The following is a 23,684-nucleotide window of genomic DNA, read 5'->3' as shown; positions in this document are numbered from 1 at the left end:
ACAGAATTGAAATAATTTTGTTTGCAAGAATACTGGACAATAAGAAGGCTGAGTTTGCAAGGCTCTTGAAGAGAAATACATAAACTGTTGTCCTGGGGTGACTTTATGATACTGGTATCCCCAGTCGTCTGGTTTATGTTATATATTAAGTTCTGCACCTTTAAGACTGGCTTTGAGAGCAAGAGAGGGGGAAGAAGAAGCCGCAGTTTGTGTTAAAGAAAAACATCACTCCCACACATCTCGCTCCTGGACTGTGGTGTCTGCAGCACGGACAGACAGCGGGACAGAGCTTCTCTCTGGTTTTTAGTTAGTTTTAGCTAGCTGAGGCAGAGGAGTTCCCTGGACCTTTGTTTTGGTTTTTTTTTTTCTTGGATCTGTGCAAGCCTGCTCTGGACTGAACACCCAGCCAAACCCCGGGAGCTCACGCCTGTGGCCCACTGGGGCCTGGGCCTCGGCACTTTCCAGCACCGGAGAGACTGATAAGAACCTGAGCGAGCCGAGCTACACCACATGAAAAGGACTTTTCTTCCTAGATTTACCATCCCATCGAACAAGAGGTTTTATTATTTAATATTACTCAATTTCTGTTAAATAAACAGCTTTTTCCACTTCTCTCCAAAGAATTTTTTTTTTCTTTTCCCGGACCAGAAAGTGGGGAGGGGCATTTCCCTGGGGAAATCCCCATTTGGAGTTTTCCTTCCTAATTTGCCCTAAACTAGGACAAATACAGTTTTTGGCACCCAACGAACAGGGGCAAGAGAAAGTGGAAAAACCTGTACTGATTGTTTGGTGTATTTATTCTGTATTAAGATAAAGCAGTCAGTAGCCATGTTGTTTGGATACATAATATCTCTCGGGGTGGAAGCCTTCATGTGGATCTGGTCCCTAAAAGTTTTTGAGGTTTTAATACCTGTCTTTGCCCTCTTTCCCAGTAGAGGGGCACGGATTAGAATGGTTATTGTGCTGGGCTTGGTGATAATGATTTATAAGAAGTTTATAGAACTACTGAAGTTTCTGTCAGGTATGTTTGGCTTATGGTTTCTTCGCCCGACCCTGCCTCCCAGTCCCAGTAGCACATTTTGGGAGTTTATTGGTAATTGCACCCAGTTTGTTAGAGGAAGAGCAGGGGATGAGGCTTTTCAGCCTTTTCTTTCCTTCTTCTCCTTTGAATCTGTTATGTCCCTCTTTGAGAATATCCAGTTTCCCCTGAGTGTTAAAGATACCACATTCCTGGTCAATTTCCTGGTAGTTCAGCTGTTAAGCTTCCTCTATACGGTCTGCAACTTCTCTAGAATGAGGGCTGAGATATCCAGAGGAGCCAATGAGACCCCTGCCCCAGAAGTAGACTCAGGTGTGAGAAATCCTGAGTGGAGTAGAGAATGGGAGAGAATTGGCCGAACTCTGAAGGAATTTCATGATCCCCCAACCTGGGAATTTTCACGTGAACAAATTCAGAACCCAGATGAAGTAGGGAAATATCTGGAAGAGAATTGCTGTGATGATTCTAAGAAGAAAAATCTCATTGCAATAAGCTGGGCCCTAGCATATGCTTATCGCACGGTGCTAGACACTGTAGAGCAGGCAGATAAATCAGCAGCTACCCCAGTCACTACGGCTGCAGCCAAGCCAGCAGCCAAACCAGACAGTGAGCCTAAGCCAGCAGCCAAACCAGACATTGAGCCTAAGCCAGCGTCTGTTGCTCCTGCCACGAGAGGTATGAAATTCAAAACCAAAACCGATCGGCCAGTAGATGTTCAAAGCAAAGGTTCCCTCTACCCACCACGCCACCGACGCTACATGAAGCAAGTAGATCGCCCTCATCACGCAGCGCGCCCGTATTAGAAACCCAAATCGCCCTGGGATTTTAGAGATAATTACAAACTGGCCAGAAGGTGAAAACTTTGGTCTCACTGATGAAGAGGAACAGGAACAAGTGACACGGGCTGAAGAAGCTCCACCGTACAACCAACTGCCAGCAGAAGAAACACGCTACGCTCTGTTCACTGATGGTTCCTGTCGCATCGTAGGGATGAACCAGAAGTGGAAAGCAGCCATATGGAGCCCCACACGACAGGTTGCAGAAGCCACTGAAAAAGAAGGTGGATCAAGCCAACTTGCTGAACTCAAAACTGTTCAACTGGCCCTGGAATTTGCTGAAAGAGAGAAGTGGCCAAAGCTCTACCTCTACACAGATTCATGGATGGTAGCCAATGCTCTGTAGAGATGGCTGGAAAGGTAGAAAAAGGCCAACTAGCAACACAGAAGAAAACCAATCTGGGCTGCTGATGAGTAGAAAGACATCGCCACCAGAGTAGAGAAACTGTCTGTGAGAGTCCGTCATGTAGATGCCCATGTCCCCAAGAGTAGGGCTAATGAAGAGCACCGAAACAATGAACAAGTAGATCAGGCTGCAAAGATAGAGGTGTCAAAAATAGATCTAGATTGGCAACACAAGAGAGAGTTGTTCCTAGCTCGATGGGCCCATGACGCCTCAGGTCATCAGCGTAGAGATACCACCTATAAGTAAGCATGAGACCGAGAGGTGGATCTAACCATGGACAGTATTTCTCAGGTTATTCATGACTGTGAGACATGTGCCACGATCAAGCAGGCCAAGCAGTTGAAGCCCCTCTGGTACAGTGGGCGGTGGTCCAGATACAAGTATGGGGAGGCCTGGCAGATTGACTACATCACACTGCCCCAAACCCGCCAAGGAAAGCGCTACGTGCTCACGATGGTAGAAGCCACCACTGGATGGTTGGAAACCTACCCTGTGCCTCATGCCACTGCCCGGAACACCATCCTGGGACTTGAAAAGCAGGTCCTTTGGAGGCATGGCACCCCTGAGAGGATTGAGTCAGACAATGGGACTCATTTCAAGAATAACCTTATAAACACCTGGGCTAGGGAACATGGCATTGAGTGGGTGTACCATATCCCCTACCATGCACCTGCTGCGGGAAAAGTAGAGTAGTACAATGGACTGTTAAAGACTACCTTGAAAGCGTTAAGTGGGGGATCTTTCAAAAATTGAGAGCAGCATCTATCAAAGGCCACCTGGATAGTTAACACCCGAGGTTCCACCAATCGAGCAGGACCAGCCCAATCCGAGGCCCTGCATGTAGTAGACGGAAACAAAGTCCCAGCAGTACATCTCAGAAGTTTGTTAGGAAAGACAGTTTGGATCAATTCTACTTCGAGTGCAGACAAACCCATTCGTGGGGTTGTTTTTGCTCAGGGACCGGGTTGCACATGGTGAATAATGCGGAAAGATGGAACAACACAATGTGTACCTCAGAGAGATCTGATAGTTAGGTGAAGATCATGAATTAATTCCCTTGTCTGTATATAATGTATGTGTTGTAGAGTTAAAATATATATATATATTAATTTTGATAATAAGTTGACGATATGGGGATAAGGGGTGGAATGTCCTGGGGTGACTTTATGATACTGGTATCCCCAGTTGTCTGGTTTATGTTATATATTAAGTTCTGCACCTTTAAGACTGGCTTTGAGAGCAAGAGAGGGGGAAGAAGAAGCCGCAGTTTGTGTTAAAGAAAAACATCACTCCCACACATCTCGCTCCTGGACTGTGGTGTCTGCAGCACGGACAGACAGCGGGACAGAGCTTCTCTCTGGTTTTTAGTTAGTTTTAGCTAGCTGAGGCAGAAGAGTTCCCTGGACCTTTGTTTTTTTTCCAATTTTCTTGGATCTGTGCAAGCCTGCTCTGGACTGAACACCCAGCCAAACCCTGGGAGCTCACGCCTGTGGCCCACCGGGGCCTGGGCCTCGGCACTTTCCAGCGCAGGAGGGACTGATAAGAAACTGAGCGAGCCGTTCACCACATGAAAAGGACTTTTCTTCCTAGATTTACCATCCCATCAAACAACAAGAGGTTTTATTATTTAATATTACTCAATTTCTGTTAAATAAACAGCTTTTTCCACTTCTCTCCAAAGAATTTTTTTTTTCTTTTCCCGGACCAGAAAGTGGGGAGGGGCATTTCCCTGGGGAAATCCCCATTTGGAGTTTTCCTTCCTAATTTGCCCTAAACTAGGACAAGTGTGTATTGTTTTTTCCAGATTTCCTAGAGTTCTCTGGAGAGAGTAATACAGGGACGATGCTGTGCATTCTGTTCTACCTAAATCTCATCTTGAAACTGTTACCTCTAGGATGTTGTCATGTCTGCACACTTTGATCCAACTCCTATTTGGGTAGAGCAAAGTTTTCTGCAAAAAGTAACTCAGTATATCATCTCAAGAAGTGAGTTATGGATGGTGTCTTCATGCCACAGTCCTTCCACCAGAACCACTCCAGACAACTTTTTTTCTTGGAATATCAGCCTCAGTCTCCCTGGCTGCAAGTGGAAAGGTGCCCGTAGGGGAACAAACACTCTCCATGTGTGGAAGTTTAAGAGATAATTGTCTAGGACTGGCTTGCTCTGAACAGAACTGTGGTTTCCAGGTTTGCCAAAGGGCAGGGATTTGTAGCAGTCACTGATGCACACACGCTGTAATTGTGATACAGAGCAGTAGGTGGCACTCACTCTATTCACGTGAGTTCTCCAGTGCCCCTGTTTGTCTTTGCAGAGTTTAGGGAAGATCAGGGAGGGGCCCAGAAGTGGTCTAGGGACAGCCCTCATTGCCTGCCTGGCAGCAAATACACCTCATTCCAATTGGGAAGTGATGGCCTTCACTCTTGCCCTGTCTGTGCAAGGCCAAAAAGTGCTCCAAAACTCTCTTAAGTGGAGAGTTTTCCTTCCAGTTAGAGGACAGGCATGTAGAGTGGTCCTGTGAAACAGCCAGAAGGCAAAAGGGGCTACAAAACATTAGATGGGACACAGTGGATTTCTCTCAGCTACACCTGGTATATTTTGTCCCAAATTAGGAATTTGCAAGTATGTGGACTCCAGGACACACCAAACCAAAGACATACCAATCAGCTGGTCTCAGAAGCTGACATTCCCAGCTGTTATGAATGAAATTAGACAACTAGGTCTATTGAATTAAGAGCAATTTAATTAAAAATTAATACAATTTAGGGAATTGAATAGCAATTTGGTATAAATTAATATAATTTAGTAAAAAAAATACAATTTAATTTGCTAGTAATTAAGTATTATTAAAACATATGCAAAACTGATCAGGGTATGGAGAGGGCTTCCCACCCTGCCTCACGTACAAAACAAAGCAATTCAAACTAAACTTATATACTATGTGCTTATACATATTCATTGTTTCCCGTAAGTTTCCTCCCACTTTCAATTCTTAAATTCTACATCACTGTACTTCATGGCACATGCTTCACTTGTTGCCAGGGGGTCTTCAGTTTTCTTTTGGTGGTCTTTGGATGAAGACCATCCACATTCATACTCATTGCCCTCTGGTTAACCTCACAGGCTGCTTGTGCTTACTAAGCGTTTTGTTATATAAGTAAGCATTATGTTCCAATAATTACCTTTGCATTTCATAGTTAAAACCATAATTTCAGACCCTATACTTGAAGTTGTTCCAACTTTGTCCATCTCAAAGTCGATTCTGTCTTGAGATATTACTTACCTTAAAACTACATCCTGTGTTTTATTTTTAACATGTAACATCTGCAAAGGGTTCCTTGTAACACTAATTCCCTTTATTGCTTTATAATAATAACTTTCCTAATAGTTACAATTTAGTTAGCACAAATCATCTCCATTTATCACACCAGCTCTGCAGAATATTTTGGCCTCTGCTGTTTCATCCACGAGTGACAATGAGAGCCATCCTGCAAATACCAGTTTGCCATGGGCAAGTTTAAGGCTAATATTTTTGGACTTGTCTTTGGAAAATTATACCAGAGTAGCTTGGCGACTAAGCTGGATCCTGCAACTTGGATAAGCATCAGAATGCTACCATCCTATTTAAAGGCTAAAATAAATGCTGTGATGAGCAGGTATCCCGCTGAGGGACAGGATGGCTCAATGTATAATCTACGCTACAATTTATATATACCATTTTCCCATGTGAGCAGAGATTTGGGAATGCTCCCTTTTGAAGTCACCTCACCCCAGGCACCTGAAGTGATCTCCTGACAAAGCAAGGACATACAGCTCACATTCTTGGAGAGGGAGCAGTGTCCCTGTCTGTATCTACGGGCAGGCACTAGACATTAGAGACTAAAAGAATCCCACTAATTCTAATGGGAAACAAATGCACAGGCACATGCAAACAATATCTGAGAGACACCAAGATTTTCTGTGTGATGTCTGATATGGCTGTAACTTGAAAAATAAAATGTAAGGCTAATACACTGTTTTGCATCTTTTCTACTGTCTGGTGCCATGCCCCCACCCATAATTCAGACTCATGTACAAAGACACAAACACCTTCATAGATATACACACGTTTGCTTTGATAATGATTTGTTTCCTGAGGTCAGCACAGTTTTTGTATCATATTTAGCATGGGAATTTGTCAGTATGTTGGTATAACCTGTGGTATTTTCTCCTTAACTAAAAGTTGTAATCACAGAGAGATGGAAGCCTCACTTGGTTAATATCATAAAATCATGAAATGGTTTGGGTTGGAAGGGATCTTAATAATCACACAGTTCTAACCCAACTGCTATGGGCAGGAGCACCTTCCCCTGTCCCAGCTTGCTCAGAGCCCATCCAGCCTGGCCTCGGACACTTCCAGGGGATGGGGAAGCCACAGCTGCTCTGGGAAACCTGTGCCAGGGCCTCTCTACCCTCACAGAGAAGAATTTATTCCCAATATCCAGTCTAAACCTGCTCTCTGTTGGTGGGAAGACATTCCCCCTTGTCCTGTCACTATTTACTCATGTAAATACATACTCTGGAAGTTTCTGGTTTAGTCATGACTCCTTTTCTTACAATAGTTCTTTTTCCTTTCTGTTACATCAAAGTCAACTCTTTCCAGATTTGTTTTTTGTTGTGATTTTTGGGGTTATTTTTTTTGTTGGGTTGGCATTTTTTTTCCTGTTAAAAGGCTCAGATTGGGTATGAATTCTTATTACTTGTATTATTTTGAGGGACTTTGGAGGAATTGTCAGGGCTGGCAGCAGCAAGTGGCCACTGCATCATTTTACCTCTCTGTGTGCAAACCAAGGTTTCTGTGCTTTGAAAGACTATGCTGCAAACAGAGGTGCAGTGCTGAAAGAGGCATTTCCATCCATTCAGCTGTGGAAGTATAATGAAGACTTTATAAAAAACAGGTTATGTTTATGATAATCCTTCCAATTAAAATTTAACATACTGAAATTTAACCCCATTCAACAAACCACTTCAGCATAAATCCTATTCTGTGCAATAGAGGCACTTGAGTTAAGGTCAGTGTGGTCTTCTTTTCTTCCTCCTTGAGAGCCACTCTACTGACTTGAAGTAGCCCTTGAAGTATATAAAAATAAGATATTTCTTCTTATTCTTCTGTCTTTTATCTTTAAAAAACCCAACCAAACAAACAAAACCCTGCAGTGCGCAGAATCAAACCAGTACAGAAGTAACGTTGAAATTATTTCCCTCTGCACAGCAATTTGCTATGGGAAAAACAAACTCAGAAAAAGGATGTTCAACAAATACTCTTCTAGACAGATCTTCAGTCAGACTATCAGGGACTCTGCTACTGTGGGTAGGAAAATCAAGTTTGATGTGGTTCTTAGACTGATTCCCAGTGATACTGGGAGAGTATTCCAGTATCTACTACTGCTGAATATCTGGAGACTGCTGAGTGAACAGAGACTCCGGAAATCATTGCATTTCTGTCATATTGCCCAAAATACAGAATCAGCATCACAGAGAAAGCTGTTTCTCAAGCAAAACAGGTTTTTTTGCTTCCCTTTGTATATTCATTTAGCATATCTCGCAGAGCAAGAATTTTCAATATTTCCTTCCAGAAATCAGTGTTGGTAGAAATCCACCTTCATGTTATTTTGACAGATTTTCTGGATTTTTTACCTCAGGCATTGAATGTGTAAACCCACCTAAACAATGTTGAAGAGCTATTAAAGAGAAGACCATAAAGAAGAAGGTATTTACTCAGAAATCTTTCTTTGCATAGCCACTGCCTGGTCCTTGTTGCTTATGCTTGCAGGTGAATTATTCATTTCAGACACTGAGCAAATCCAGCCCTCCTGAGCCTGACCTCTCCAACAGACCATTCTAAGTTAATGATTTGCACAATTCCCATGCCGGCACAGAATAACAACTCATAAAGCAATGGTATCTCAGTTTATAAACAGTTTATAAAAATGTAGTACACCACAGGGACCAGTGTGGATTTTAGCAAGGCCCTGGCTACTGTAGTCTGAAAGGCTTTGGAAGTTTTACCTTGCATAAGGATTCACACACATGCATTAGGGAAGAATTGTTTATAGAAGAAAGAAATGCCCAAAATTAGCTATTGCTCTGGGAGGCTGGAGGAGCACAATGTAAGGATCTGATTCCTAAATGTTTCTGGACTACTTGTCACACTGACATCAAGGAATCCAGCATCCACATTCCACTGAGAGTTTGTGGCTCACTTCTTCTGACTTACACCTGTTAATCAGGGGAAATAGCATTTCTTTGCAGCACAAGGCTAACATGAAGTGGGTAAATACAAGGTAATGAGAACTCAGAGGGCAACTGAAGTCACCTACTTACCATAAACCACAGTTCTAAGTTAGCTGGTATGAAAGTCACATAAGCACTACAAGTGTTCAAAATACATTTATAAAACATTTTCATCCCTCTGCAGCTGTGTGTTCTTTTTAACATTGTCTCACTGTTTAAATGTGCCTTCAATTCCCTGGCCCAATTTTATCCTTTGATTAATAAAAAAGTACACGATCTAACACTAAAAGTCAGTAAAATCCCTTGTGTCTGTTCATGTCTGTCCAATATGTACATTTGCAGGGTAATCAGACTGACTTTCTGCTCTGCAGCCAGTGTTTGTGCACCTGCAAATGCAAGGGGGTGCAATGACAAATTAAAATAACAATTTTGCTAAATTTTCAATTTTAACAAAATCATCTTAGGGCAATTAATATAACATGATCTTACCCTGTGTGGGTGAGCAGAGGTGGTTGTCCTGTTTTCTGAAGTGTTTTGAAGTGTTTCTTTTAGCTGGCTGCACTACTCTGTCCAACAGTACCACAATGATCTGCTGGACCAAGGAGTGACAGATAGTGACATATAGGAATGCGACTAAAAACCTGTATTGCCTTTCTTGGGATAAAACAAAAACAAAGTTTGTGTATCAGTGACCTGGACAAACAAAGCATACAGAAGATAAACATGAGCCTATTATATTTGGATAAGAATACACAGATGTCCTATAGCAATATTATTATTTAGGAATTTATATGGTTGATAAAAGACTAAATTGTGGATAGACTTCAAGTAATGGGAGGTGATAGGCTGATATTGTATAAACACACAGAGGAAAACTATTCTACAGCCATGCAGCTGCAATGAAGATAAAAGATTGTCTGTGGTAAGATTCCTAAGAGACAATAATCACAATATCATTGATGCGCTTGCATAGTTCTTACAAACATCAGTGGATGCAAGTAATAACTGAAGAGCCTGTTTATAAAAGCTTAAAATCCACTAACCTATGATACTCATTCCTATTTAACAACTTTGAACTAATCCTGTGTAACACCCAGGATGCCTATTCATTGCTGCCTAAATTTTTTATAATTTTCCTTCGTGATGTCATATCCCCAAAAGCAGAAGTTTAAAAAAAGGAAAGTAGAAAGAAAGAAGGGTAGTACAGTGAGGTCGCTAATGTGCAAGAAAGTTCTCACCATGCAAACCAATTTTTTCTTCATCCCTTCAGTTCCCTCCTTCACCTGTATCCACTTACAGATTTTCTTATGAGCTCTCTGCTTGCTTAATGTCTAGGCACTAAAGATCTTGTTAAGTCTGTGATCACTAACAAAAAAAATCCTCCCCTGTGGACCTGGAGGGGATGGAAGTAGCTGACAGACAGCAGATGACAGAACCCCTCAGGTCAAGCACCAGGACCATGTATGGTCAAAATGTATCTTTGGCTCTCAGTTTGCCAACCACAGAAGGAGGCCTGACCCTACATTTTAATGGGTGAGGATGCAATCAATGAGAAATCCTGTTTTCTGTAGCCAGATGACCTTCAAATGTCAATATATAACACCACCAGAAGGGGAAAGGGCCTACTCCCTGTTCCCTGAGACAGCTGATGCCTCTTCATGCACATCCTGCATAAAGAATCCTGCAAGGTCCCACAACAAAACTTTTAATTACTTCATTGCCTGAGAAACAACTTTGTAAAAACAAAGGCAGGAAGGAACTGTGCAAGGTTCCTGTACTAAATGTGCTCAGGTGAATTTTCCTAATAGCTATGTCCTGAAAAGAGCAGCACCTTGTGCCATTTACCTCCCAAATCTAGCTGATCATGATCATATTCTTAGCAGGAACTTTAATCCATCCAGGTGTGGAAAGCCATCCAGTAAGATCCTCCACACCAAGGAAAGCAGAGAATATATTTTTCTCCCTCCTATTGGCAAGGAAGTCTGGAATTTAGCCTTTAACTAAGAATAAAACATCTCCTGATGTCTCCCTGGGATACCCTTCGTAAATAATGTTGCCAGAAGCATCCCATGCATATTTCAGTAACTACATGATCCTTACTGAACCACAGAAGTTAACCTGCAATATAACAACACTTGTATGATCTTCCCTTTTAAAAGGAACTACAAAAATTAAGCTACCTGCTTGTCGAATTGTTTTAGTCCAGTATCCAAAGCATTTTAATGCAGATAGAAAAGAACTTCAAATTACTCCAGCACAGTCTCACACCATTTCTTATGAAACAAAACTTAGAGGACCCACAAGACAGATGGATTTTATGCTGTCTGTCCCCTGGACATTTAGGTTGAGCAGTTCTATTTTATGGTTAATATTTACTCCCTAATGGTAAGTGATTAAGAAATAAACTTTAGGATTTTTTTTTAATCTGCTCCCCCTCCAAGTATATAAAGACTTTAACAATCATGCTGAAATTTAGAGATTTAAGACCCAACTTGGCTTGTTTAATTAACAAGACCAAAATCACAACATTCCAGCCTAAGTCCAGAAAAAATCTTGAATTTTGGATAATCAAAATAGAAAATAATGCTGTTTTTTTAATTATAAGAACTAGACACCATTAACAAGCAAAAAATTTAATCCAGAAGAGATCTATGGGACTCCTTCTATACCAGTGGCATACAGAACCTTATTGTTGGCATGTTTTTGGCTAGTGGCACAGAGCCAAATGCTCATTCAATTTCCTCTAACCATCAGTAAAACTATGAAGTTCTCTATCAGAAACAGGTCTGGGAATGAACTACTCAGCACCTGGACTGAGAAAAGCCTCACAGCAAGGTGGTGTTACTGAAACTCCATCAATTCACTCTTACTACTTTGTTTCCAACCTGTCATAAGGACCCATCAAGTATATGCTTCCATGCAGTCTGCAGCAAACACTAAAGGAGAATGCCAGAGAAAGGCATGTGAAAAACGAGGTTCACTCTCCTGATAAAATTGAAAAGGTTCAATAAAAACAAAAAGATAATAGGAGACAAAGACAATAAAGCGAAGGGTTAAAATGGCCAGGTGCTCGGCTCTCTGTCAAGAGCATGCCTGGTGCTTTAGAAACACCCTTTATATACTGTTTCTACTGCATGGACTTACTGCATTTTCAAACTTTTCCAGGAACTATTTTGCATAGCCACTCCTTGGATCCACTTTTCTAGAGCATGCGCATTTCTTGGCTTTGCGGTTTTAATTCCTTTCTCATCATCTTTTAATTTGGGCTTTGGCTTCTTCTTCCACAGGCGGTGAGTGTTGACAGCAGCCTGGGCCCCATCATCTGTTCAATGGAGGTTATCCTGCCCTTTCAGGCAGGACCTGAGCATAACACCTAAATTATTCTGGCCTACACCTAAATTCTTGCTAATAGCAGGAGTAAAAGACTACATTCACACAGCAAAAGCCATTCTAACATTATACATGTAACATTCATCTTAATACTTGTGAAAAGCTAACACCACAATATGAATTTATAACAGGCAGATAATTAACATACTGAAAAAGTCACTAGGACAACCAAAGATGCCTGAAAATTGCTTTATTTGTTCATAGGGTTTGTGCGTTACAGCAAGCTTAAATTTAGCTACCATGGACCAAAGTCTGGAAGAACGTTTCATGTTAACCATTGAGATATACAGTGAGTAGAGCCCACATCTACAAACAACATGCTGTTTTTATATTGCTGGAACCTAACATTCACGAGTTACAGATCCTTGATATCCTTCTGGACGTTCCACAGTGTGTCTGCGCTCTGCCTCAGCTGGGTCACCTCATCGTCCTTCAGCTTTTGGTTGATGACACTTGTCAGGCCAGAGGCACTTAGGACAGAAGGCAGGCTCAAGAAGACTTCATTCTGAATGCCATACATGCCCTGTCACAAACAAAAGAGATCAGACACAGGCCTGTCACCACAGATCTGTGATTGGTTTATGCTGCAGAGAACCTCCTCAGAGCAGAGCTCAAAAACCATTGTTTTACAACCTGTAGAAAAATTTCAGCCACGAAGTATTCAAGAAAATAGATAGTATAGAGCTGTTCTGAAACAAATGCCTGGCAATACCGAACAGCTGATGGCAGAAACCCCACCTTCAAACCTCTTTCACTTTTAGTTCTATATAGCAAGGAGCTGAAAAGATTTAGACACAGGATTAGGACAGGCCAACAGAGGGAGCAGTTCCCCCTGCTCAGAGCCCCTGCTGCAGCAGAGCTTGTGGAGCTGGTACAGACCACATGCAGCCAGTTACACCAGCTATAAAAGGACAGTGGTTCCTGGAATCACAGCTGGACCTGCAAGAAAACTTTCGCTTTTACACTGAAACGTCCTTTCAAGGAATCTGCATATGCCATACATGGCAAAACTTCACAAAAGGGTAGGTCTGCACAGAGAACTTTATTTTCAGCTCCATACTTGTGAGAGTAGGCTGAGATCAGCCTAGAAGAAACAGCAATAGTAAGCTGCCATTTGAAATTCAAAGTAGTATTTTACAAAGCTTCTACAAAGATTCAGCACCTTGTTAATTGAGGCTATTTAGCTTGTCCAGAACAATAAAATGAGCCAGAGTGTCCAAGTAGCCACCAATTCTTACCTTTACCAGAGTAGCAACTGAATGAATCCGGAACAGGTTCTTCAGTATGGTCTCACAGAGGTCAGCCACACTAAAGCCAATAGCCCAGTTCGTGTATCCCTTTAGTTTGATCACCTCGTAGGCACTAAGGAAACATTGAAATACAACTTCATGGAGAAGTATCAATTCTTACACAAACTCTCCTGCATCCCTGAACAGAATTTTCCCCAATTCCAGCACTGCTCACAGAAACACGCTATCTTTTCCTGGGCTTGTGCCCTTTGAACAAAGTTACCCACTGAAGAAGCTCATCTGGAAAACAAGAACCCACAGCTCTAGGTGCTCCAGCACTTGAGTAGGTTTGTTACGCAATAACTTACCTCTCTGCAGGACAACAAACCTTACCAGCTGAAATCATGAATTTCTGTTCTGTTCTGTTTAAAAAAACGGTCCCACTCACTCAAGCAATGCTCTACCTAAGAGAGCATGAAAGCTGCACCAGAACAGAGGCAGAGTGCATACAAACTGTTGTCAGCATGGCATCCATCCACATTCATCATACCTTGCAACCACTTGTTTGTGGATCTCCTTCCAGTTCTCAGGATCATTGTCAGTTCCCATGGCAGGATTCAGCTCCTGGAGGCAAACCCCTGCCACATTCACTCCGCTCCAAACAGCCACTGCAACAGAGGCAGGACATCAGTGCCAACAGCACTTGGCAACTCCTCCTCCACCTTTCCTAGCTAAAATAATTGGAAGCAAAGTAGGAGCAGCCAGAATCACAACAATGGTTGAGGCAGGTTTTAAGTTTTTATTAGCTACAGTTGAATCTGAGAAGTCTGGGAGTCAAACATGAGACTGTTTTAGTACTGGCACTTTTACAAGTCACTTGTAACATGTGACAGCAAACTTTCAGACCCTGGAAGTTTCTGAACTCAGAAACATCAAATTCTAGTAAAAAGGCAGATTTTAGCTACTCAGCCTTTTAGAACTGATTTTTCTCACACCTGCAACATTTGCAGTTTCACTAATCAGTCTTAGGATTGGCCTTCAAGAAGTCCATTCTTATTTACACAAGTAAGAGGATAACAATAAGCAAGCTTAGAATATCAAGAAAGGAATTTGCACCTCTCCCTGCATCATGGAAGCTCAGAGGTAGGCTCAGTCTCTGTTTCGGGGAAGTAAGCAGGAATTTGGAGTTACTTCAAAGCAAAACCAGCTGTGACACTGACACAGGATAAGCTCTGCATGTGCTCAGCCAAACTCTGCTTCCATCGGTGTAGGAGTGATTACAATAACTGCTGCTGTCAGCTATCAGTATCAGACACTGCACTTTGATCAAATGCAAAGGGACAATGAAGAGGTGGCTCCCTTAGAAATACACAGCACAAAAATATAAAGCAGTAACAATCTACATAAACTTTCTGCTGCAGTATTTCAGACATGAAATACACGAACTGAATTAGGACAGATAAACTGTTTTGATTTCACATCTTAAAACTACCTCTGTTTCAAACAACAAGGAGAAAAGTCACAAAATAAGGTAAGGGATAATTTTGTTAGCCAGTAACAAGCTATGCTATTGACCTAGCAAGTGCTGATAGTGATTTCAGAGGAGAACTGTGCTACAGGCTATTGAATGGTACTCCAAAAACTGAGGATAAAGAGGAGGACCAAGCTGTAGCCTTCACAACAGAACCTCATAAAATTGGCCCTTTCAGTTCCAGGCTTTAATTGTACAGCCACAATCGTAATTATTAAATATGTATAGGTAGATTTCCTGTACTTCTCTCAACTCTAATCTTCATAAAAATACAGCAAAGTACCAAGTTACTCAAGCTCAACTGTAGCTATTCCTCCAGAATCCTGTAACAAACCTCAGGCCTCAACCTCTGATATGGTATTGCTCATTCCCAGGGAGGTCAGAACTGCTCCTTACCACTGGAATCACCGTGCTCTCCCAAGATCCAGCCATGGCAGCTGCTTGGATGGATCCCAAGTTTCTCAGACATCAGATAACGGAATCTGGCTGTGTCCAGATTGCAGCCACTTCCAATCACACGGTTTTTTGGCAGCCCACTCAGCTTCCATGTGACATAGGTTAATATATCCACTGAAAGGAAAAGCATGCATGGCAAATGAAACTCCACTCACACCAAGAATGCTCCTTACTGAGCATAGCAGGGCAATCAAGAGGACTCAAAACAGCTGTGTTCACTGGTAAAGGAATTTTGGATCTGACTGTTTGGGGAATTAAAATGGATACAGTGCTTGAAATTTTGAACAGTAGCTTGATGGGTCCTAAGAAAATTTGAGGAAGGTCTTTAGAGAATAGATTCCTGCCAGCTAAAGTTGGTCACACTTTTTTTGGTCACAATTAAAGCCCTATGGCATTCAGAACTGGGACTGATCTCATGGGGATAAAACATTTCAGCAATTTCCTGAATAATGTTCCCTTCCAGTTCACCATCATGACAACAGGTTAAACAATTTACAATCAAAAGTCTGAGATTTACATACTCTTTGTAGTTGGAAATTCCTTTAGTTTAATTTCTTGATTTTTGCACTAAGCACTTTCTGAATCTACCACCTCTGCAGCATGAAAAGCCAGATGAGCAATGTGCTTTAGCTTCATGTGTTTCTAAAAATACAGTTTTAGGAAAAAATCCAAAGCTAGGTTGGGCAGACAGAAGGATGTGAACAGAGAGAAAAACCTCAAATCCACAGCTCAAAGTAACAACAATAACCAGGCTGCAGGAACTGACTCCAACTCTGAGGAGCCAGGCAGTTCTCAGGAGGCAACACATTTGTGTAGACAGATCTGAAATGCATTATTTGCTCTGGTCAGGCACGAAAGCACAGTTCATACCTCACAAGAGGCATGTTCCCTACAGCTTCAGTTGGGGCAGGGAAGGGCACTAAGATTACACCTCTGAAGTCCCTTCTCATGGGGTCACAATGACCTTCATTACATAAGACTAGTCGACAAAACCCCACAAACTGAGAAAACAAAGGATTATAAAAATAATTCTGAAAAAGCATCATGCAGTTCTCCTCCTGCAGCTCTGCTGGAGAGAAGTTGACAGGTTGAATTCAACCTTGCTACAACAAGAACAGCCTGATCTTTGTCTCAGTTTGGTTTTCAGGTAAGTGATTAAAACTGCTGCAAGTTACTGTATTTGCTCAAAACACTGGCTAATTGTACACCACCAAATTACTCAACCCCCAACAGAGCATACACTGGTTCTACTCTGCCAGGTTATCTTTAAAAGCAGTGTCACTTCATCACCACGGTTCTTCAGTGCTGGCTTCAGATGTTGAAGTAAGCAAAGACAACCCTACAGGGATGCCCTACAAAGCCCATCAGAACATTTACAGTCACCTTTAGACATCCAAATATCCAAACTGTTTCAGTGCAATGAGATACTTGCAAGTGAACACACAAATATGCATAATTAACTCTTTTTCTGTTTTAACTAAACAGTGGAATACAATCAGCCCTTGTTTTACCATAGCCTTCAGCATGCAAATTCTTTTTCTTGAAAACATAGCCATGACTATAGGACAATTCTTCATGCTGAAAAACAGCCCTATCCTATCCAGACACAAAAGCTATCCATTAGAGAAAAAAAATTTAAACCTTCTATTGCTTAAGCCAAAGTATGCAAAGAACCTAAGTATTTATCACAAAGCATTCTTTTAAAATATGGACAACACGACAAGTTCTGAATAAAGAGAGCATCAGAAAGTACAGAGTTATTTATCTGTACCATCAGATGTCTGCAAAAAGCTATTAAGTTTCAAAAATTTGTATGTGAAGAGATTTTCTGAGAACAAACTAATGTTTTATCTTGCCAAACCAAATATGTAAGTATATAGGAAAAGATTGCCTTACCTGGATTGGAAACCACCAAGATGATGCAGTTGGGGCTGTACTTGACAATCTGAGGAATGATGAATTTGAAGACGTTCACATTCCTCTGCACCAGGTTGAGCCGACTCTCCCCTTCCTGCTGACGGACTCCTGCAGTCACCACCACGATCTTGGAGTTGGCAGTGACAGCATAGTCTAACCAGAAAACAGGGGAGAAGATAGAGAGGGTATTTAAAACAATTCCACGAATTCCAGTAGCACTGTGTTAATACCAGAGTTACAGGGAGCTTCTGCACTGTGCATTGCATTCAAACCCAAAAACACAAGACATCAGTTTGAAAGCCAGCACCATCTCATAACACTGACCTAATATATCAATATGTGGGTGTTGAGAGTACACTTAACCATTCTGACTCTTATTTCCACTATGAAAATAATACTATTTCTTCTACATACAGTTTCACTAAAATCAATTACATTAAACAAGCCCCAAATTGTAAAGAGATGTAAGAGAGAGCCACTCCCAGTATGGTGTTCATCCTCACTCCAACTCACACATTTCGACTTCTTCAATGCCAAATCCTAAGAGTTCTTTGGGACTGCCTAACTAATTCTCCACTATTAAGCAAAGTCACAGAATATCAGTGTTAAATCAAAGAAAGTGAAGTGCACCTTTGTCTGCCACGATCTTGTGAGTGTGAAGGAACACGCTCCCGTGCTGCAGGTCCATCATTTCTCCTTTTAGTTTGTCTTCCATAACATCAACCAAAGCAAGCTCATCACAAAGACCCTGAAAACAGCAAAATTTGGAGTCAATGAAGTAGTTCACATGCATTTTAAAGTTAACCCAGAGCTGAGCTGAATTACATTTTAAAGTAACACATTTCACCCATCTGAAAGCATCTCTTCTCCAAATAAACCAGCCCTATCTTGGTCTTCTGATGCATCTCACAAAATCAGAGGCTGCTACAGCACAGCTTCATGAAACTCACTCAGACTTTCCAAACACAGTGCACAGCCAACCCATTGCTAGGAAAGCACTTCTTAGTTTAGTTATTACCTTTGGAAAAAAGTTGCATCTTTCAGAGTTGTGGCAAACCCTCTAAATCTATCCAGAAAATAGGCCTGTTTTAAATATTTAAATAACTGAAAGAACACACCACGTAATTATCAAATAAGTATTCTCTTTCAACATGCCATCAGTCAATTCATTTCACAAAAATATACAATGGGAACAGACTTTCTCAACACTAAAATTGAGAGAAAAATGATTCTTGGGCTGTTTTTCTCTACTGTGAGGAGCTACTGTGTGGTATTAACATTGCAGAACAGATATAGCTTCCATTTCTAAATCAGTATGGTAACATCAATGATTTGTCTCTAACTGAGCCGGAAGTAAATAACCAATTTTGATTATTTGGTTATATTTGGTCATTTGGTTATATTTGGTTATAGTGAAAGTTTTAGAGTCATGCAAATTTATATATTTAATACCACACCAACAATCTGAAATCAGTACTAGAGCCAAGCATCTTGCACAAGTCAAACCCACACCATATTGGGCAGCAGTGGCTGAACATGTGCCAGCAGAGCTTGCCAAAAAGTTCAAAGGCATTCTGGCTGTATCAGGAATAGTGTGGCCAGCAGGACCAGAGCAGTGACTGTCCCCCTGGGCTTGGCACTGGTGAGGCCACACCTCAAATCCTGTGTTCCCTCACTACAAAGACATTGAAGGGCTGGAGCGTGTCCAGGGTAGCTGTGGAAAGGGCTGGACCATCAGGAGAAGCTGAGGGAGCTGGAGGAGCTCAGCCTGGAGAAAAGGAGGCTCAGGAGGGACCTTCTTACTCTGACAGGAGGGGGCAGCCCAGGAGGGTCAGGCTCTGCACCCAGGAAACAAGGGACAGGATACTGACTGTGCCAGGGGAGGTTTAGATTGAATAGGAGGAAAAAATTCATCACCAGAAGGGTGGTCAGGCATTGAAACAGACTGCCCAGGGAAGCTGGTAGGTCACAATCCTTTGATGTGTTTATAAAACTTTTAGATGTGGCACTTGAGGACATGCTGGACTTGGCAGTGCTGGGTTGGTAGGTCTCAATCATCATAAGAGATCTTTTCCAGCCCAAATGATTCTATTACATTATTATAATTCAGCTACAAGAATCAGACGGTTTTATTATAAAAACATTTTATACTGCAGCTTGTAGATGTGAGAGAGTAAAAGCAGAAGCCTGACTAAAATAAACTCCATGTCATCATCCATGCTTGAAGAATTTAAAACCAGTTCTTATTCTGGGTTTGGTCCATACTGATCATTAACATTAAAACTTTGTGCTTAGGTATCTGACAACGCAGTTTGATCCTGCTTAGAGAAATGCAATAAATGAATGCTGAACTGTGGCAGTTTGTGGTAACATCACCTGGCTCCCTCACAGGTTACAGCACTTCAAAACCAACTGAATTCAGACCATGAGAGGCAATAATGTGCTTAAAAATATAAATCTAAAAACCCACAATGAACTATCCCTGTTTTTCCATTAGATTTATTCTTTACTTATTTATTAATACATCTAGTTTATTCGTACAACCAAGATTTTTCATCTGACTGTGAGATATCTGATTTAAGATCTGCCTCTGCAAGGGGGCAGGGTACATCTGCTGATGCCCTCTTTTAAAAACAAAAAAAAAATCTGCAGTTTCCATCTTTTCAAATTAATGAATTCACAATATTCTTTAAAAACTAAGTGCAAAGAACAGGACATCTTCGTTGATTAATAAGCCTTTACTTTGCTCAAAGACTGCACCATGAGATTTGACAAAAATATCCCACAAACCAGTAATAGGAAAAATCATAATAACCTGTAAGTCCAGCCCTCTGTTTTTAGTTATTTAAAAACTAGCTTATACCCCTCTGGAAAAAATAAAGTCACATAAACAAGCAAAAAGGGCTTAAGAGAAATCAAAAAGCTGCTGAGGGGGATAGCATTATTTTCAGCTACTAGGGCACATATTCTATAAAATAATAAAAAGCAAACCCTCTTAATTCCTATCCTGTAATTCACCTAGATTTTTGCTCTGTCCCCATTCTTTGCCCAGAGCTCCCTCACCAAGCAAACTCCAGCTCTGCTGTGGGAGAATAAAAAAACTAAGACAAGAATGAGAAGTTTGGCAGGGGCTGCTGAGTCAGTTCTACCTACATTTTCCCAGCAGCTGGGAAAATCATTCTGCCTAAAGAGACATTTACTGCTAAGCACAGACAGAAAGGTGAGAGAACAAGGAGAGGCTGAATGCGGAGGTCAGGCTTGTAGGTCACTGCTTGCCTACCCAAACTGCTAATGATTCATTCCTGTGCCAACCTCCCAAACGTCCCACCCTTTGCTAAGACAGGCTGTGCAAAGCATACAGCACAGGAGCTTGGAGAGCACGCTGTCCTTGAGCCGTACCTTTCCAAGGATGCTGATAGCAGAGGCCATCCCAACCTGGCCAACCCCCACAACCGTGATCTTGTTGTTGGGAACCTTGGATGCCTCCGCAATGGGGCTGATCAGCTTGTCCTTGACAGTGGCCATGGTGCTCTGTGAGGAGAAACAGAAAGATGTGGATCAGAGCGGGCCAGAGGGAGCTGAAAGTCATGTTCTGAATGGAGGAGTCACCTGCCACAGCCGCCTTTACGTAAGGCGGCTCCAGGCACGCTGCCCTTGCTCGCAGGGCTCCTTCCCAGCCACGAGTCACCCCACACCACCCACACACCGCGGGGCTCTGGGCCCTGCCTGTGCCCGGCCAGGGGCTGACCGGGGGAGGTTTCGGCAGCACACCCCGCTCACGGCATTCCCAGGGCCGCTCGCCGGAGGGAGAAATGCCATCACCGCTGCCGGGCCCTGGGCATTCACCCCTCGGCATACCAGGGCTCCGGGATGGGACACCACGAGCCAGCCGGGTCGCAGGGAGCGGGCTGGGGCTTCCCCGGTTCCTTTCCCCGGGCCCCCGAGGCTCCCCGGAGCCCACGGCCGCGCCAGGCCGTAGGGCAGCCAGGGGCACCGGGGCACCCTGAGCACGGCTGGGGACCAGCCCGGAGCCACCGCCCGGCTCCGGCCTCCACCCCAAACCCTCGGCAGCCACAGCCCAATTTAAGCCATCCCAGACGCCAATCCTCGGGGCCCGCAGCCTGGCTCCGGCCGCCCCAAACCCCAACCCAAATATCTGGGAACCGCAGTTCGGCTCCGGCCACTCCAGACCCCCACAACAACCCTGGCGAGCCAGGCGCGGCCACCCCAGTCATCACCCGCTGCCCACGCAGGGATGCTCGGCCCGCGGCAACGGCACAACCCCGGCGGGATCGAGCCACCCGGGGCAACAGTGACGGGCCGGCTGGGCGGGCATCCAGCAGCCCCCGTCCCGGAGCGGGGTCTCCCCGTACGCACCGGGCAGTGGGAGCAGCGCAGGAGCGGCGAGCGTTCAGGCAACGAGCGAGGAGCAGGTGCGGCGTTCGGGCAACGAGCGCTCCGCAACGGGAGCGGCGCGGGGCTCGGGCAACGAGCGCTCCGCAACGGGAGCGGCGCGGGGCTCGGGCAACGAGCGCTCCGCACCTCCGCAACGGGAGCGGCGCGGGGAGCCCGGGGCTCGAGCAGCGAGCGCTCCGCAGCGGAAAGAGGCGAAGGGAGTTCGGGGCTCGGGTCTCGGGCAATGAGCGCTCCGCAGCGGAAGGGGCGGTCCCAGCCGCGCACTGGGGGGAGGCGGCGGACGCGCGCTCAATCCCCGCCAAGGACGGAGCCTCAAGGATGTCGCTGTCGCGGCCCCGCAGTGGCGCAGTGCCGGCCCGTCCCTGGAGCTGTGGCCCCGCTGGGTGCGCGGCCGGGAGCAGCGATGCTTCTGGGGAGCGGGCACTGGTGGCCTCGGCAGCGTCATTTTCACAGGGGACGACGGGGCTGTTGGTTCCTGGCATCACAGAGCCACAGGCTTGGCCAGAGTCGTTGGAAGGGAGGTTAAAATACGGGGAAAATAAAGTACTTTACCTGATCTTTCGGGGCGAGGTTGCTCAAGTTGGGGATATCTCCTCAGTCACGGGTATCTGATTTTTGCGCTCGCTGATATCTGCCTTGGGGCTGACTCCGGTTGGATTTCTGGTGGCTGGACGAATCCCTCCTGGAGGCAGGGAGCGATGTCTTGGCCGGAATAAGGGATGTAACCTGAGGCAGGCCAACAAGGAATGTAACCTGAGCCGAGCCTCACCACCATGCCTCCTCCCTCTCCTTGGGCTTCGGCCAAACCTGCATCACATTCATTCTATTTAGCGATATCCAGTAGAGCATCCCTTTAAAATGGTAATAAGCGTGAATGTAGTTTAACGCCTTGTTAAAATAATAAGCAGACCCGGCACTGTAAGTAGCAATAAGAGTCAGGTATTTTCCTCAGGCCCAGGGAACACACAAACTGAAAAACCGTGTGTACAATAGGCCACTGCTGCCGAGTAGAGAAGGAAATGATTTCTTGGAATTCCTCCAGGACCAAAGCAAGCAAAATATAGCAAATAGTGTTTTCATCTAGTGCTGTAACATTACGTCTTTCTACCTGTAAAGGAAGAAAGTAGAAACAAAACACTAAATAGTATGCAATTAGTTCCAGTGGGGAAGAAAACAGAAAACTTTAGGTTCCTCATCACATGGAACATGATTTAGTCTCTCTCAGAAGAGGGAAAACAGAACAGTAGATTCCAGAGTCCTCCCAAATAAGTCACTGGGTTAAATGGGACTAGGCAGAGTGCCTAGCTCTGCCTGCAACTGTGGCTACCTCTTTTTTTTTCTTTTTTTTTTTTCTTTTTTTTTCAACTTTATTATTTTTATTCTGTTGTTGCAGCTAGTTTAAAGTTTTATTTTATTTTATTTTATTTTATTTTTTTCCAGATATTTTGCCGGGTTTAGTAATATTTGGATTAATTCCCTGTGGCTCACCAAGCAGCCAAATGATGATGTGAGCATGAGAGAGGTGGTGAACGTGGTGGTGAGCAAAGGATGAAACCTGCTTTTCTGGGCAGCAGATCCCTGCAGATCCATGCTGGTTTGAAATCACTGTCTAACTGTGGCCTTCTTTGTTTCTTCACATTGTTTGACGTTGCAAAGGGTCCACTGCAGGGAAAGAAATTAGTTAAGCTATCCACATGACACTTCAGGTAGCAGCTTGCTGTAAGAAAATCAATTCAAGACTTTGAAATTACAGCTGCAATGGGAGCTGGAGGTAAATAATAATTACACAATGAAACGTAAGGGTCAGAAAATCTATCTTCTATAATCACAACAGGAACATGAACAGCTGAAATTTAAGGAAATAGGGAGGAAGGGAGATAAAAATATTCTGGAGAGGTTAGGGAACGACCAGAGGAAGTTTTTTTAATTCCTGAACTGTAACCAATGGTCCTTGTCCTGCCAGTGCCTGTTGTGAGGAGCATTCAGCACTGTATTGTGTTTTCTTTGGACAGGATCCTTCTCTCTCCTTAGGAACTTTCAATAATCACAGTAGCACAGTAGCACTTAGAATTAGAGAGTGAAATGCTACATTCCTATTTGCAAGATATTAAGGCTTTAAAAGGCAGACTGTACCATTTACCACAGGTTACAACAGCTATTCTGGGCCCTCATTTAGATCAGGCTTCATTTCGCA

General features: G+C 43.4%; 1 protein-coding gene across 2 annotated transcripts; it reads right to left on the bottom strand.

The window, feature by feature from the left end:
* Positions 1-12,116: 12,116 nt before the first annotated feature.
* Positions 12,117-22,216, bottom strand: LOC131592596 (L-lactate dehydrogenase B chain). 2 transcript variants are annotated; one of them, XM_058864196.1, is made up of 8 exons: positions 22,043-22,216; positions 20,474-20,605; positions 17,705-17,822; positions 17,054-17,227; positions 15,098-15,271; positions 13,721-13,838; positions 13,180-13,303; positions 12,117-12,464 (listed from the first exon to the last, which is right to left on the bottom strand). In XM_058864196.1, the coding sequence occupies exons 2-8, from the start codon at positions 20,597-20,599 to the stop codon at positions 12,297-12,299; spliced, it is 1,002 nt and encodes a 333-aa protein (XP_058720179.1). In that variant the 5' UTR covers positions 20,600-20,605; positions 22,043-22,216; the 3' UTR covers positions 12,117-12,296. The 2 variants fall into 2 exon arrangements, with proteins under 2 accessions (XP_058720179.1, XP_058720180.1); XM_058864197.1 differs by lacking the exon at positions 22,043-22,216 and adding an exon at positions 21,452-21,484.
* Positions 22,217-23,684: the final 1,468 nt, after the last annotated feature.

The sequence above is a fragment of the Poecile atricapillus genome, chromosome Z (genome assembly GCF_030490865.1).
Source record: "Poecile atricapillus isolate bPoeAtr1 chromosome Z, bPoeAtr1.hap1, whole genome shotgun sequence".
Lineage (NCBI taxonomy): Eukaryota > Metazoa > Chordata > Aves > Passeriformes > Paridae > Poecile > Poecile atricapillus.
Note: the sequence above shows the minus strand (reverse complement) of the source record. Positions and strands in the feature narration are given on the sequence as shown.

What these genes read in the sequence shown, in the direction of transcription:
- LOC131592596 (XM_058864196.1), bottom strand. Translation starts at nt 20,599, where the DNA reads ATGGCCACTGTCAAGGACAAGCTGATCAGCCCCATTGCGGAGGCATCC. An exon ending in CTATCAGCATCCTTGGAAAG is followed by an intron (nt 17,823 to 20,473) that starts GTACGGCTCAAG and finishes TGCTGTTTTCAG; the next exon opens with GGTCTTTGTGATGAGCTTGC. An exon ending in CAAGATCGTGGCAGACAAAG is followed by an intron (nt 17,228 to 17,704) that starts GTGCACTTCACT and finishes TTTTCTGGTTAG; the next exon opens with ACTATGCTGTCACTGCCAAC.